The sequence below is a fragment of the Aythya marila genome, assembly GCF_965140915.1.
Source record: "Aythya marila genome assembly, chromosome: 3".
Taxonomy (NCBI): Eukaryota; Metazoa; Chordata; class Aves; order Anseriformes; family Anatidae; genus Aythya; species Aythya marila.
Window position 1 is genome coordinate 19,532,901 of NC_139044.1, and position 16,877 is coordinate 19,549,777.

A 16,877-nucleotide genomic window follows, 5' to 3' on the forward strand; every position below is an offset into this window, starting at 1 on the left:
TACTTTCAGATATAAGACAATTTGTTTCATTGTACTTTTCTTTCTTGATGTAAACAACATTAAACTAGTTAACATAAACCATTGGATGGGGACAGGGGTCGCAGTATAATCTTTCCATTTCAGTACATTGAGATTAATGAGGCCAGCAAAATACTCTTCTCTGGTTCTTCCATGTGATAGTATTTTCTGATGACATCATGGAAGACATGCTAATATTGTGATATATGAATTACTTTTCAAGGGATCAGAACTTGGGATGTGCTGAATGCACTGGCAAAAAATCAAGCTTTTCTGAGCCTGGGGAACGTGTGCCAGTTCATGAGTAATGAAAGCATTTTAGCTCCTGACCTGACAATTGGCTACAAAGAGATATATGCTCTGAGCAGAGCCCCAGGAAGGACTCTTCTCCTTTTCTTCCCCTATCCCTGCCAAAAACTCACCAACCAACAAGAAACCAAACCCTAGACAATAGCACAGAAGCAGAGTTTGGGCTAAGTTCCTCAACAATTCTGAGAATCAGACAGTACAATCAGCCTTAAGTGATAAATTTCCATCAAAGATAATACACACAGTTTGTTCTGTAACATTGGTAGAAACAAACAGTAGAAAATCCTGTTAAAAAAGAAAGAAAAAAAAAAAAAAAAAAAAAAGTGATGTAATCTGTAGTACCAACCCTAAATGTTAAGAATTGTTCCAGAGAAGAAATGGCTGGGGAAAATCACGAGGGGTCAAGTCAAGCAGAGAACTAAACTGCACCACTAAATTGCCTGATGGTGTTCCTATTAAGCAGAACTGCCCTCCCCATTATGCAGCACTTACTGCAATTAAGTATAGTTTGGCATAAATTAGTTCTCTGGGAAATGACCCAATCATCAGGTTTTATCAATTAAGCCTCTCTTGTACAAAGTGTACTGTGTTTAGAAGACAAAGCATAATTTTCTTTGCTTATCCCACTGAACACAAGCCTAGACGACACCTAGAAATCTTGATAAATCCCACATTTATTGCAATGTTTTCATTCTCCTTGGTTTAACGGATAGATCAACTTTGTTGTTTTGTTTCTTTCAAGCACTTGAAATGAGTTGTCTCTTACCTACTAATACCCTAGTGTAATAACCACCACAGCACTGGTGTTTCGGTTGCACAGCATGTATCTGACCACCACAGCAAACCCCTGGTGAATTAAGAATAAATGGAATGTACTTGTCCTCGCAGCATTGGAAGCCAGGTTTATTGTCGTGCAGAATCCCATTACAACATACCTAAAAGTAGTTAAAAAATAAAAAATTAGTAAGGCAATATCTGTTAATATTGTAATCATAATGTGTTCTCTGACAAAACAACTTATGTGAAAAACACATACAAAACATCCAAGCATGGACACTAATCTGACTGCAGTCAAATAAAAAGAAACTTGGCTAAAATTCTGTGCTCTCCAGCATTATCAGACTTCAAGAAACTGCTGTATATCTGATGGAATGTTGCTATTTTGCGGCCTTCAACCATACTGCACCTTAATAAAATAGTCCATTAATATGAATCATCTCCATATGCCTTGCAGGCTGTTTGAGTCTCTCAATGTGGAGTAGATTGCAATATGTAGATTGGTTTATGTAGATAAGCCACCATCACCCTACCCTTTTCTTTTATCCCCAACTCTTATTTATTTATTTAGTCATTTATAAAGAGACATGTCATTCAAAACCCTTACAACTGAAAAACAATATTTCCCAGTATGAACATTTGTATTTTTTCCACTTTAAAATAAGTGGAATTTTCTTCTTATAACACACGATTACTTATATATGACCACTGTTCTTCAGACAATGTGATCTCAAGAGAATAATATATAAGGATTTTTTTTTTCAAAATAAAATTTACATGAAATTAATTTTGAAAAGGCCTTTACACTTCTCTCTAGGTGCTGTGGAGAAAAATATACATTTGAACAATCAAATAATTATGTGCACACTTACTCCTGTGTAGATGGAGTGACACACTGCCTGTGTAGAAAATCATTTAGAACATGTGGTAGAACTACTTAAAAAAAAAAAGAAAAAAAAAAAAAAGAGTAACCTTGGAGTCACAGTCAGTGTGTCTTGTATGCCTCTTATGCTTAGACAGAAAATGCAGTTGACAGTACAGCACAGATGTTGGACCAGAGTTGCTCCTTTGTTTTCTTTTGACATGGAGCACTTCCATCCTTTACAGTAACCACGTTCTAAATCAGGTCAGCAAAGGAAGAAAGCACCCCTCCACAAGGATCTTTATCTAGCTATTTTAATTACTAGCTGACATAATTTTTTTAAAACTGTATAATAATAGGTTCAAGACATCTAATTTATATTACATATATAACATTAACATGAATATATACATATATGAAAACATGATCATTAATTTCCTGAATTCATAAACAAAATCCTTCCAGCTTCTATGTGAATTAATTGTGCTTTTTTTTTTTTTTTTTTTTTTTTTTTGATGCTGTTGTTGTTTCTGTTTTGAATGGCTTTTAGTCAATTTCTCCTGAGAATATTAGGTTACGTTCTGAAGTCACAACTTAAAATGCACAAACAATATGTAACCCAAAATGAACAAGGGCAGGGCAGAAGGTGTTTCTCATTATATTTTCAGGTTTTATAGCCTTATATTAGCCTTTGAATTGTTACATAGTTCTGTGCTTTTTGAGCACACTTTCTCATTTAGCATCTGTATTTTAGACTACTGATGTAGTTGAATTTTATCATTTTCTGTTCAGGAATTTCGAGCCTCTGCAGGTCCCATGATATTATTTTGCTGTCCACCATGCCACTGGTAATATAATCCAACCTAAATTTAATTAACCCACTGTTCTTCCAGATCATTAGTTAAGATGTCAAATAAAACTCAGCTTTACACCTCTCCTTTCTATCTTTTGGATTTCATTGATCTCATTTTTTAAGACTGGCACACACTCCAGACTGAGTTTTTTGTCACTTACAATTGGCTCCAAAGTACCTAGAAGATTACCTGTTCTCTCTATATTTCCAAGTAGTTTAAAGACACTCTTAACAATATCAGATCAAGTACTATCATGCCACTGTCCTCAGAATAGACCACGTTTAGCAACAATTCTTGATACTTGTAAAGTATCTCTGCTCTTTTACTGCATCCTTAGCTTGAGACACCAGAGCCAGTAAAAGCTGTACCTGCCTGCACAAAATGAGGCCAAATATATGTTTCTCACATATTCTTGGTCCCAACTTTTTTGCCCTTTGGGACTCTGCTTCCCTCTGCGATCTGTTTAGCCCAGTTACTCTGCTTCTTTTCATGGATTTCATTTGTCATCCCAGTCCTGTTTCCCTCTTTGCAGTCATGTGCACCACTCATCTTTCCCCTCAAAACAGTCTTTCCATCTTTACAGATGAAGAACCTTGCACATTTTTGGCACAACCCTGGCTCAAATGCTTGAGCAGCCATTTTAATTTCCATGCGAGGGTTACAGTTTTCTCTTACGAATCCTTAGCAGAAACAGCTGCCCTGCTTATTTCACACTGGAGGGGCCACTTCAAGTGCTAACTCCAAAAGACTCTGATTGGAATATTATTTGTAAGATTGTATTATTGTTGTTCTCCCTTCTTTTCCACCTGAATTTCCTCAAAAAAATGAATACCCAGGTATGTTCCAATAGTTTCAGCAGCTTCTTTTCCTTGCTAGAAATTATTTAAGATCTTCAGCATTTCTCATATTTCTCAATACCCTGCAGACAGCTTCTGAAAAGAGGTCCAGTCTACTCTAAAGTACATTCAGACTCTCATTTGGCATTACCGATTGATGTAGTTGGTGCTATTATTATGTAGCTCCATAATATCCTCTGCAGTCAGCTGTAAATTGTTAAATAACACTTTTTTGGCAGTCCTCTAAAGATAGTCAGTTTCTGTTTGCATTGATATTCATTCCAAGGATCCTGTATTATCAGTCCATAAAATAAAATTCATTCAAGTAATGTTAAAATTATGTCATAAGCAAAGAAGAAAAGCAGATGGATTGAAAGTTATAGTGGCAAAAGGTTATTATTATCTCATCCTCTTAGATCTCAAAATGACAGTCCCAACTGGATGGCGTAACTCCGTACATGGAAGCAGAACCCTTGTAGCAATCAGATACAGTGACACCAACATTTCGGCAGGTCTGAGATCCTTCTCTCATATGCAGGGTTGAATGCTTGACATATACTTGCTAACCAGAAAATCTCTATCATACATGGAGATGAAACAAGATGCTCATCTTGAGCTATCATGGGAGGTCCTTAAAAATATTGGTAGACTGAGTTATTCACAAATCAATTCTATAGCTATTCTGCCATCTAAGCACACAAAGGGACTGTGACCCAGGAGCACAGGGACTGAGCAGGACTTGGCATAAAGAAAGGCTTATTAGGATAGCTGAGAAAAGTCCATTCAACCAAGACTCTAGTGCAGAGTAACTAGATATCAAATCTGGCAGGCAGTATTCCTTTTTTCTCTCTTTTTTTTTTTTTTCTCTTCTAATTTTTAAAAATACTCCAAACTTAACTATGCAACTCAGTTTTAATTTAATTTTAATTTTAAATCTTGTCATCCCTGATCCCTCTGCTTGCTGAAGACTTTACTGAAGGATATTATCTGGCCTTATGGACACATGCCAGTTGAGCTAGGACTGATTTACTCAAATAAACAGATGTGCAAGGCAGCCATGTTTATCCTTCTTGTCAAATGCTTGCTGCCAAAGCCACTTTGTGAAATAGCAATTCACAAAACACTCTAAGGAATTCCTATTAGCTACTAGAGTTCATTAAAAATTTCTGCCTGTGGAGCAAACACCAGAGTAATGATTGACCCATCATGTTCTCATGTGAGAGGGAATATTTTAAATTAGCAAAGCTCATTCTTTTTTACTTAAATTATCCCAGAATCTATATAAACACCCTTTCTTGCTAAGTATACATATTTATTCATTTCTCAAACTGCTGCTCTCTTTTAGTAATTGGTACATCAAAAAAACCCACTGTAATTCTGTTACAAATCATTAAATATTATCTTACTAAGATGAGTTTCATTTGATGCCTTTCAGGTGCGTTACCACGCACACTATATATGAAGTGTTATCCTTTTAAAGGTTCTCTAAGTCTGAAAGAACATGAAAAGACTTTTCAAAAAATTACTAGCATTAACAATAATTTTTACACAAATATTGACAATCCTTCTTCAGTGTTTAGATGTGTTCATTTTCGCTCCTGAAATCATGTTTGTTCAGATAGCTATCTAGCCACTGTTTTGCTTCTCCTGTCCTTAAAGATAAAAGTTTTTAACAAATGACATGTGTTAATTATGATGAGTGAATGGATAAGCCTGTAGTTCATAGTTATATTTGATTAATTCATTAACTGCAGATTTGTATAGCTTGTTGCTACTACAAAAAGTACCAAAGCTTATTAACATCTTCAGTCAGGACCCTTTTAACTGTTGATGTTCACACCAAGGATCCACTGTGTATGAAAATAATTAGCTTTTACGTCACTATTTTAATTGCATTTTTACTGTACCTGTCTCATTATTTTCAGTGCTCACATCAGGATGCCAGTAACAACAGAAGGACAGTTTGGCAGCTACATGGACAAGAAAGGAATGCCTTCACCACCGTACTCACATTATTCTCTCTGATGGGTGAAGCTGGAGTACATTCTTTTGTTAATGGACGTACATCTCTACAGATCATGTGCTATGTGCTCTGTAAGTTGATGTTTTGTTTTTAGATGTCAAATATGAATAGAGTTAAGGATCACACCCTACTGAAAAGAGAAAGGAAAAGACTGACAATTTTGGCAGCTTGGGAATGCTCAAGTAGCATAGGCCTGTTACTGCAAAAGGCAGCAATAAGACATAGGGTCCCTCCTGGCAGTAGACAAAAGACTGTATTCTCAGCTTTTCTGAAATATTACACAGAAAAACCTTTTAAAATTATTTCTGCACTCAGAAAGTGTAAATCCATTCAAGTCTGATTACAAACACGAGGGTAAGGATACTGCCCACGACATTTTATTAGATATTATTATAATAATTAAGATATGTAACATTGAAGCAGAACAATGGATAGCAACTACAAACAAGAAGTACAGATCTGATGCAAAGTTTATTTAGGGTAATAGAAATCTTTTCTCATCTTCATTAGGCTTAATATCAAGTCCATAGGAGCCCATGAATGTGCATGTACACATGTCCCTTGTAGTGAAAAGGTCACTTGCTCTTTCAGAGATTCCCAAGATAGCTCTGAGCAAGTTGGTTTATTTACACAGAGCAATGTTTTGCACAGATACTAACTTGGATCCTAACTAGAGCACACACGTTAGTACAACACTTTGCCCAGCTAATTAGCACTGCTTTTCTGACATAACTGTGTTACTTAGCTGGACCAAATTTAGCCAATGTTTCCTGTAGAGTCTCTGCACCCCTCTCTGCTGCACAGTGAAAGCACGCTCTTTTATTCCTATAGTTCTATTCCTGATTTTATTTTATTTTTATTTTTTTGGAGCGGGGAGTGAATTACTGAATACTGTTTTTTAAAGGGGGGGGGAAGGGTTATATTTTTGGTGATCTCTTATGTAGATAAAAAAAAAACAATAACAAATTCCTCCTTTTCTGCAGTGCCTTATAATAGCAAGTTGATGCTGCCAAATGCCATCCATGAATCCATATGAAATATTAATAAACAACCCAAGACACACCTTCAAATGATCTTTTTTTTTTTTTTTTTTTTTTTTTTAAATGAAAGGCCTAGTTTTCCTTTCACTTCATACTCCTGGATTCAAGGAAATCGTAAAGGGGCAATTAGACCTATTGTGTCTTCTACACAACTGAGGTGTTTTTACCCTGCTACACAGCTGAGGTCCACCACAACCATTGTCTCACTCCCCTTTCTCAAAGGGAACGGGGGAGAAAATACAGCGGAAAGGACTCAAGGCTTAAGATAAGGACAGGGAGATCACTCAACAATTATCATCATGGGCAAAACAGATTCACATACGGAGATTAATACCATTTACTGCCTATTATTAACAGACTAGAACAGTAAGAAACTAAAAGCAAACTAAAAACACCTTACCCCCATCCACCATCTTCTATGTCCCCCCCATGAGTGGTGCAGGGGAACAGGGAATGGGGGCTGCAGTCAATCCCTGACTCTGTCTCCGCTGCTCCTTCATGGTCACTCTCTGCCCCGGCTCCACGTGGGGTCCCTCCCATGGGATGCCATCCTTCCCGAACTGAGCCTGTGAGGGCTGCCCACAGGCAGCAGCTCTTCAAGCGCTGCTCCCACACAGCTCCGTACCACGGGGTCCATCCCCCAGGAGCAAACTGCTCCAGCATGGGTCTCCCACGGGTGGGCGGCAGCTCCCCCCAGACCCCCTGCTCCTGTGTGGGCTCCTCTCCACGGGCTGCAGCTCCGGCCTGGGGGCTGCTCCTGCGGGGGCTCTCCATGGGCTGCAGCCTCCTCCAGGCCACATCCACCTGCTCCACCAGGGGCTCCCCCACAGGCTGTAGCATGGAGATCTGCTCCATGTGGGACCCATGGGCTGCAGGGGGACAGCCTGCTCCACCAGGGGCCTCTCCATAGGCCACAGGGGAACTGCTATTCCCTGCCTGGAGCACCTCCTACCCTGCTGCATTGCACTTGGGGACTGCAAGGTTGGTTCTCACTCCTTTCCTCTCCCAGCTGCTGTGGCACAGCACTTTTTTCCCTTTCTTAGATCTGCTCTCACATAGGTCCAACCAGTGTTGCTCATTGGCTCAACTTTGGACAGAAGTGGCTCCGTTTTGGGGCCGGCTGGAGTTGGCTCTGATTTGACACGGGGCATCTTCTGGGCTCTGCTCCAAAGGCCACCCCAGAGGCCCCCTGCTACCAAAACCTGGCCATATAAATGCAATACAACAAGATGCAATAAACAAATTGAGGAAAATGTCAATCTCCTTTATGAGAACTTCACTAGTGATTTGTCTAATGGAACTATGTACATACATCTTACGTGCTTTCACTGACTGGTCTACCATCCAATTTGGTATGTATAAAACAATATCTACAGGGAAAGATGTTTACATATGTAAATGAACAACAGGGTAAACAAATAGCAAGCATTTCCGTTTGTTTGTTTGTTTTCCCAACAGTAATTATAATGCCTCATAGAGTACTATAAAGGCAAGAGAAGTTATTCTGTCTTAATGGACTATCAACTCTCAGGAACAGGACAGAGTTCTCCATTTAGTAGGAGAGAAGGAGAAGTATTGGTAGGAGAATTTGGTAGCTTCAAATCCAGCCGTTTCCAAGAGGATATGTCCCAATAACAAAATGCACCATAACAATTAAAGGGAGCACAACTTGTTGGCACCTCCCAGAGGGAAGCATAATATAGGTTTGCAGTGGTATTATCATCCCTAGTGGGGACTGTCATCATTACAAGTCAGAACTGAGCTATACTAGTGGATTAGAAAGATGGTGTCACTTCTGCTCAAGAGGAAAATGCAGGACTTCAGCCTCTTTGGCTGAACACAAAAAAGTAAAGAACAAAATGATGAAACAATAGCAAAGCACCCTCTTATCCAGAGAGATGCAGTATTGTATTCTTAAATATGTCCCATGCTGATCAGCTCTTAATACACTTGATTGTTAATTTTCATAGACTATGCTGAGATGGCTTCATTCTACCTACAAAATTTTTGCACCCCTGCAAGCAAACTTGAATGTGCAATTCATTGTGTCAAGAATTTTGTACATTTGCAATAGGGTTGGGGACTGAGATCTTTGTATTTCAGATTTTACTTTTTTTTCATGTGCCAAACAAAAGGTATCTGCTTATTGCTCTTGATATAAACGTTACTTTAACTCTAAGTGACAACTCCACATTTAGTATATCATTAATGGATGACAAATAGCAGCTGATATTGTGGTAAGGGGCTTTCTTTTCAAAACAACTTTATCCCAGTCAGTGTTGCTTTTCTTCACTACTCCAGTAGACTGTTGAATCTAATGACCATATATACTAGCATAAATACTTGAGCATTACAGCTGGCGTAGAGTGAATGTTGTCCCTGTCCCAGACTAGTGTAGAAGAAACAGGGATATGTCAGAAGCTCTGTAAAAATCTGTTACAGATGTTTTAGATTACTGGTGGGTACACACAGAACAAACCAGACAAAGCGTCAGGAGGGGAATTTTAATCATCACCCATGAAAATGACTGCCATATCATATTATGTATGTCATATTATGTATGTATGTGCTTCAGTTTCCTGTGGACCTTCAAGACTGCTACCTAACCAAGTAGCACTCACTACTAGCCCCTGTCTCTGACTAATAGGTGCAAATAACAAACAGATGAATATCTTTTTGTACTTCCTTGTTGTTGTATGAGTATAGTGGTACTCCATTACATCATAGCACAATTAAGAGTCAGAAATTACTAAAGCTGGTGATGTGTTTAGAGAATACAAAGGCCATTATAGCAAAATAATATTCAATCTATTAGAAAAAAAAAAAAAAGGTCAGGAAACCATAAAAATAAGCAGACTCTCTCCAAAGCTGAAAGTTACCATAAGTTTGCAAAGATTGAAAAAGTAAAAAAGGAGAAAAAAAATCTTCTAAAATTAATCTAATACAAACTCATTCACATGCCAAAAGGTCTATTAAAAAGTCTACCAAGCTAAAAAAAAAAACATGAAATAATTAAATTTACGTTTTAGAACAAAAGACTCCCTGTAATTCACTTGAAAGGTTTCAAAAACACATACATATAGCACAGTATAGCTTTCAAGGGAACTCCAAAGCTAAGGCTGTATTGGCTAAAATAATTTATATTTTGACTTGAACCCCTCAAATAACTCACTTCCTTAATTACTGTCTTGTCTGACAGGGAGTCGTGTGAATACATATCGTTTGCCTTAGTCACGGAGCATGTGATGATGCTTTTGACAAATAGGGACACTATTTCATTACATTAAATCTTACTTTCAAACTAAGAGTTTTCTACCTCATTTGTCAATAAAAACCATTACAGACTCTTGCTACACTATTGATCCTACTCCTAAACAGGAACTAATATGAAGATTAACCTGAAAATAGCCATAATTTAAAAATACATCTGACAAATCACAATGGATCTCATTCAGGGCTGCTCATCATTGTCATGTAACAACCACCCACTTGTAGCTGAATCTAAATAGATTTTCTGTACAGGAGAATTTAGTCATTCAGCCATGGAAAAATTTGAGGAGAAAAAAAAATCATTTTAATGACCATTATTTGCCATGCAGGGTTTGAGGAATAATTCCTCACACAGAGAGAAGCTTTTTAGTTTTACTAGTGTTTTTGAAATTCTGCATATGCGTGGAAACTTTTCTATGGTCTTTATGTGATCCAGTGTGACCACTTTTTGCCAAAGGAACCATAGAAAGTACTACCACGTGCTCCACAGGTACGTGAATATTAGAGCAGACAAAGAATCTCCTTTTGCAGTTTACAGTTTACAGTGTAATCTGTATGGCATGAAGCTGAGCAAAACTTATTGTTCCTAGTGGGAGGCAAAAATACATACAAAGCTCTATGTATGTATATGCCCACCCTGTAATTTAGCACAATGGGACTGGATCAGTAGATCTAATAATTTGGTACTGAGATTCTCACATTTACATATGATTTGTGAGATTTACTTGGGATCAGATAGAGCCTCATTCCTTGGGATGAACACCTGTACAATAAATATGAATCAAAGCTTTCCGAAGGGAAGAAACTGGATGCATGTTTGTGATGTAAGGTGGTCCACAGACTGGTTGGAAACCTGATGTCCCCATCCAGATCTGGAGTACATTTGAGAGTTTTCTGAAGCACGTATTCTGGCTTAGCTTCCTCTGCAGGGGATTTAGTTTGTACATATTAAAAACCACCTTGAAACTTAACCAATGTGCAGTAAATGGAAACAAGCAGGGAATTTGCTTCGAAATTGTACTGTTGCTTCAAACTGAAGTGTTAATCTAAGACAATAAATACTAAACAGTTCATTTCTTCTGAAAGGAGGAATAAGTTAACAGTCTCACTTGTCAGCAGCTGTCTGACAAAATGTTGCTAGAGATTTTTGCACAGCTGTCCCCATATTAAGCTCAAATATCCTCATATAATTTAAAAATATTTCAAGACATATCAGAGCCTCATACTTAAAATATTGAAAGAAGCAAAATCTTCACATCCTTTCCTCTGACAACTAACGAGGTTTGGTTTACACACTAATTTCTAGAAGAACAATTCTTCCTTATATTACTAACTTATAAATAAACATGTACCTTCAGCTCTGGATGATAACACTCTTCTCCACAGATATTTTCATGCTTCCTACATTCTAGAGGGATGCACATTCTACTACTTTTGCTGCTCCCTGCTGCTGGGGCACACCTCTTCAATGCTGTACGTAAGAGATCGTATCCTAGGATAATGCCATTTGGCTGTCCCGGCGATACCCAGTTGATTTGAAGAGATCTACAATAAGCAGAAAATTAACAGCTGTTAAATTATTTAAAGTATTTATGTTTCTGCAGATAAATACATTAAATGATTAGCATATAGTTGTTCCACATTATATGAGTTCACATGGAGTAAAGTATTTCAAGTATCCAAAATATCCCTCTCGATGGTGAATTTCACAGGTTCTTTAATAACCAAAAGGTGTAAAGTTTGAAAAAAGTATCAATATTTGATAAAACCCTGAGAAAATGAATCACACATATAATCAAAGCCCTTAAAAATTGTAATCAAAGTCTTTCTGTTTAAAAGAAATCACATTCATGCTTCTGAAAACTTTTGTATAATTAACTTTTTTTCTAGCATTTCAACCATTGGAGTTCAGTGGTAGTTGAAAGGATTCAGCATGCTTTCTTGGTGCTGTAGTTAAGGTCTATTGACAAGGCTGGAGGGACCATTCCATCCTCAAACAGGATCCTGGTGGAGAACAGGCACCTGGGGGACAGAGGACCAACCCCACACTGCAAGCTGTAGCCAGTGCAGCTTGCTCACATTCAGTCACCATTTAGAACAGATTTGCATTTATCTTGCCTTTTCCCTGCTTTTAAAAATATAATGCAAAAAACACATCTTCCTTTGAAATTTATTCTTCAACATATAATTAATAAAAAATAAGAATTAATAACAACATCATTAAACAGTATACTTAAATATTTTCATTGACAAAATTAGAAGTAAAAAATGCAAGTGTTTAACATAATTCTGACTTGGTGCAAAAGCGTGACTGCAGCTGTCCACAAAATACTGTCCGTAAGAATCCTGTTCTTGATTTCAAGTTTGATATTAGGCCATCATCAATTTAAGGAAGAAAGTATCTTAAGGGAAAAACTGTGTTAAACTTTAGTATGCTTGTCACTACTAGAAAATGTGCAGGTGTTGGCTTCAAAATCTCACTTAAAATTACAACATATGTCTCAAAAGGGACATTTGAAACAGAAATTTGCTCTTTTGTCATGTACACATTTTACATGGAAAACTTAATTTCATGCATAATCACTCTGGAATGTTGCATACAATGTTAATTTCTTACTATGACTTTCTTCTTCGGCTAGAGAGGAGGAGATCCCAGTGCTACACGTAGATCAATAGGAGGACTTACAACACTATATAGCATACACTCAGACTCCAAATACCTTTTCTTGATCTCCATGTCCCACTTACACAGCCACTGTCAGAATGCCAGTGACATCATAAATTAACATTAATTTAAAGTGAAAAACATTACAGTGAAACAGTAGTTGCTGAGATAAACTTTGACTTCTTAAGAGAATAAAAATAACTGAACTATTATTTCACTTCCTTGAGATATAAACAGAGGAATACACAGCAAAAAGCCTTTGAGAATAGGAGTTAATGTCTCCTATGAAGGAACAACTTCAGAGGTGACTTGCAGAGGCAGCATTATTATTCCAAGGTCTTCATTTGAACCATAGATTTAATTCCATATTCCATACATGCCTAGTTTGTATTCACTATATATTCTAACACATGGACATGAACACACACATGTGCTCAACAACATCAAATATCTACATTTAAATAATGTTACAGGATTTAACCTAAAAACATAAAAACAGGATACTATATTGTAAAAATATATATATATATATATATATATATATATATAAATTAAAAATCAGAAAAAAAAATAGATAAAAAGAAAAGGAAAAGAAGGGTAGTATTTCAACCTTTATAAATGCTATTGTAACTCTCTTCTGGTCTTTGCACAGTATAGATCACAGGAGTAAAGAAAGCACTTCTACTTATTTCTTAGAATAATTTGCTTTCTGCAGGTGTCATTCAGACCCCCAAAAGTATATTTTCAAAGCACTGTGCCAGTTTTTGCAGTTTTGCAAGCCATATTACCCCCTAAAATAATTTCAAAGTAGTCCAGAGAATTGATGCAACTATTTGAACTATTGAATTTGAATTATTTTCCCTTTTCTGCAGAACTCAACACGTTTTTTCTTCATTAATAAGCAGTCACTTTATTATTATTCAATGTATAGATACACATTTGGTGTGGACATAGCTAGTTATCATGTAAAGCTACAGCTGCCCGAGTAAATCATGTGGCATAGAAGTTCACTGCATAGTGCCACCAAAAGGGTAAAACCCTGCATGACCTTTCAATAAAGCCACAACTCTATGTACTCACAGATAAGCAGACTCCTTCACAATTTTATGAATGTTTCAGTTACACGTATACCTTCTGATGTTCACTACAAATTGAGGTGGTTTTGAAAGCAACAGAGTAAAAATAACCCATGGCCCAGTTAAATAAAGTAGCAAGGTTTTCATGGGATTGCAGATGTGAATGAGTATCTCAGCTTTTTCATAGCTACTGTCTGAAGAAACAGGTGCAGATTTACAGGGACATGATAGGACCTTCAGCATGCAACCAGCTGTACCATGTATGGTGCTCATAGAAAGCACAGCCTAATCAGGTCATCTTTTATATCCAGTTAACTCTGGATATATCTGATCAGCTTGTCACTGGTTGGCTGGATGTGACTCCACAACAATCTTTCCCAGCATTTCACGTTTATTCACATAGTTATGAATTCCTTTTTTTTTTTTTTTTTTTAATCTGCACATTCCAGTTATTTTCCCAGTATGGAAACTTACTGGTTTTTAGTTCCCCAAATCCCTTTGGAGAAATCTGCATTACACTGTCGTCTTCCATTCCTGCAGTACCAATACCAAATTAAAAGACATTTTGCATAGCATAGTAGTTTGACACTTTTGTATATGAGCTCCTTCAGAACTCCTGATCCAATACCATCATCACAACAGTTTATTACTGTTTTGCCCATTTGTTCTAAATCCTTTCTACTAACATACTAATTTGAGATAGTTCCTCCGCTTCATTCACCCATGCACAGCATCTCATACAAAAACCTTCCTAAGCTCCACAGTACTGAACACCAAAGCAAAGAATTCACCAGTGCACACACACACACACCCTGACACACCCTCCCATCCAAAAAAACAAACAAGACAAGAAACATAAAAAAAACAGAACCTGACTTAAGACTTCCATATTGGGTCCCATACTGTTTTCTATTTGAAGTTTGGCATTATAAAATAATCGTTCTAGGACTGTGACCTTTTGTGCCAAGTTTCAGCCTGAAGCTGAGTTATTAACTGTAAGGGGTGGAAAAGTAAGGTATTTATAATGGCTCCAGTGGTATAACCTTCATTAGAACAGTCTGGATGGAGCTGCTATCAGAAAGACTTCTAAGAAGTTGGTGGGTGAAATTATAATTTATGTCATGCAGCACCTTGAGGCAAATTTTAAAACAATTATTTGTGAATGCTAGAAAGACATTATCCTACAGCATTCTCATCAATAATACAGCCCCCTAAACTGATTCAGAAGAGGAAAAACCACTGATTCCAATTAAAGACAATAAACTGCATGATCTGTATTGTATCTTGACTATCCCATGAGCCTATACTGTATAAATGCCTTTTTTTTTCTGTCTGGTGACAGATATGTATTAAAATGTCCGCTTGTCTACACAAACTGTTTTTTTTTTTTTTTTTTTACCAAGCTTTTTCTTTTATGGAGGATAAATAAGCAAAATTCATATTCAGCCCAGCACCTGCTGAAGCTGTCAGCTGTAGTGTTTGTCATATTTCAATCAAAGCTGAAGCCAGCCAGTCATTTTTATACTACACAATCCCTACATACTCGAGGACCAGAATTAATGAATTAGCTATTGATTAAATTCCACTCTAGCAAATCCACCGTGGCAAATAAATGAACTACCCGGGGCACGTGTAGGCCATGGCCAGACATGTCCGGGCAATCGATCAGTAGTTAGTATTCTTTTGGGATATAAGAACAGCTGATGATAATATGACATGTAGGAAAAGGCAGTGTAGAAACAGAGTCTGCTTCTGGCTGAGCAGATTATAAAGTAGGAAGGCATTTTTGATCCTTTTTCATTCATGTGTTATGACATATTTAGTCTATATATAATAGCAGAAACATGCATAAGTGTTTGCAGTACAGACAATACAGACAAAGGCACACATAAGTTAAAGCCAAGGGCAAAAGATGAGATCTTGAATTGAGTTCTTATCATCAAACAAGCTTTGACTATATCTGTATGTGTGAGAGAAAAATAGCAAGCTTAATTTCACCCTTATACAGAGACAAATGCTGAATTCAAGGAAAATGTAGAAATGATAAACAGCAAACAGAAGTCTCTAAGAGACTGGAGGAGCAAATCCATCCTGCTGGCCATTTCGGAAGGCTCGGTTGTTAGATTTTTGTTATTTACAAAAAAGATTTTTTCTTTTTTTTTTCTACAAAAGAAACACTGCTAATGAGCATACACCACCACAAATGTAATAAAATCATATGAACAATAACATACACACAGGAGGCTAACTGTTTTATTGTTGGTGTAATTCTGAAAAAAATGTGTTAGCATGCTTTAGCCTGTCTTTGGAAGATATTAACTCCTAACGAATCACTGTATATGTTATTTGGCAGCTTCTAAATACTGCAAAACTGTTACTCCTTTTACAATTAAGAAGTTTGTCCATGCCTGTGGATTTCATGGATGTGCAGGTTGCAAACAGTGTTTCAAGGAGACAGAGATGTGTATGCCTTTTAAGATAGCTTACTAATTCTTACTGTTGTGGTGGGTGACTTTTTTTTTTACCCACAATTACTCTGTTTCCATTATCAGCATCACATTGCTCCCTGAACATTAATCTCCCTCTTCTTAACTGACAGCAAAATGTGATAATTTTCATCCTCTAAACTTCTTTTAACTACTTCCATTTATGCCTTATTTATTATCCCAGCACAGTGATACCTGAATGACTCTATACAATCAAACAAAGGTGAGATTTCTTTAGTTGCTCATTTGGCCAAAAACTCCAAGATCAAATATAATGACCATGAAAAACCTTTACAAGCTGTACACTGAATTCTTTAATGCACCATATTCAATGCGAGATTGGTCCCCTTTCTGGTCCCCATTCCAGCCACAAATTGATCTGATATATGCCAGCTACCTTTAGCATAGTACCTGGAGCCAATTACGTGAATAATGGGTGCTGCCAGCTGCTTCGGCTCATCTTCTACAGTTGTAATCTGGGTCCCGTTGCTTTTCACACAGGCATACACCGTGCAGGCTTCAATCTGATGAAGAAGAACGTGAATTTCAAATACTAAGATGCAGAAATTATTCAACTCTGCTACTTGCTTAGATTTCTCTTTTCACCAAGATTTGTCTTCTTTTCTACTTAACAGATTACGTACAGCTAGGAAAATACCAA

The 16,877-nt window shown here is 37.1% G+C and overlaps 1 protein-coding gene across 1 annotated transcript in view; it reads right to left on the bottom strand.

Annotated features, from left to right (window-relative positions):
• USH2A (usherin) overlaps window positions 1-16,877 on the bottom strand; it is a gene marked incomplete at its 3' end in the record, with an annotated part of 395,140 nt that overhangs the window by 86,736 nt on the left and 291,527 nt on the right. The window contains exons 46-48 of the mRNA XM_082757605.1: window positions 16,628-16,740; window positions 11,342-11,534; window positions 1,094-1,262 (exon numbers count right to left, since the gene is read on the bottom strand). Coding sequence (XP_082613731.1) covers window positions 1,094-1,262; window positions 11,342-11,534; window positions 16,628-16,740 — 475 coding nt within the window. The remainder of the gene's footprint in view (window positions 1-1,093; window positions 1,263-11,341; window positions 11,535-16,627; window positions 16,741-16,877) is intronic.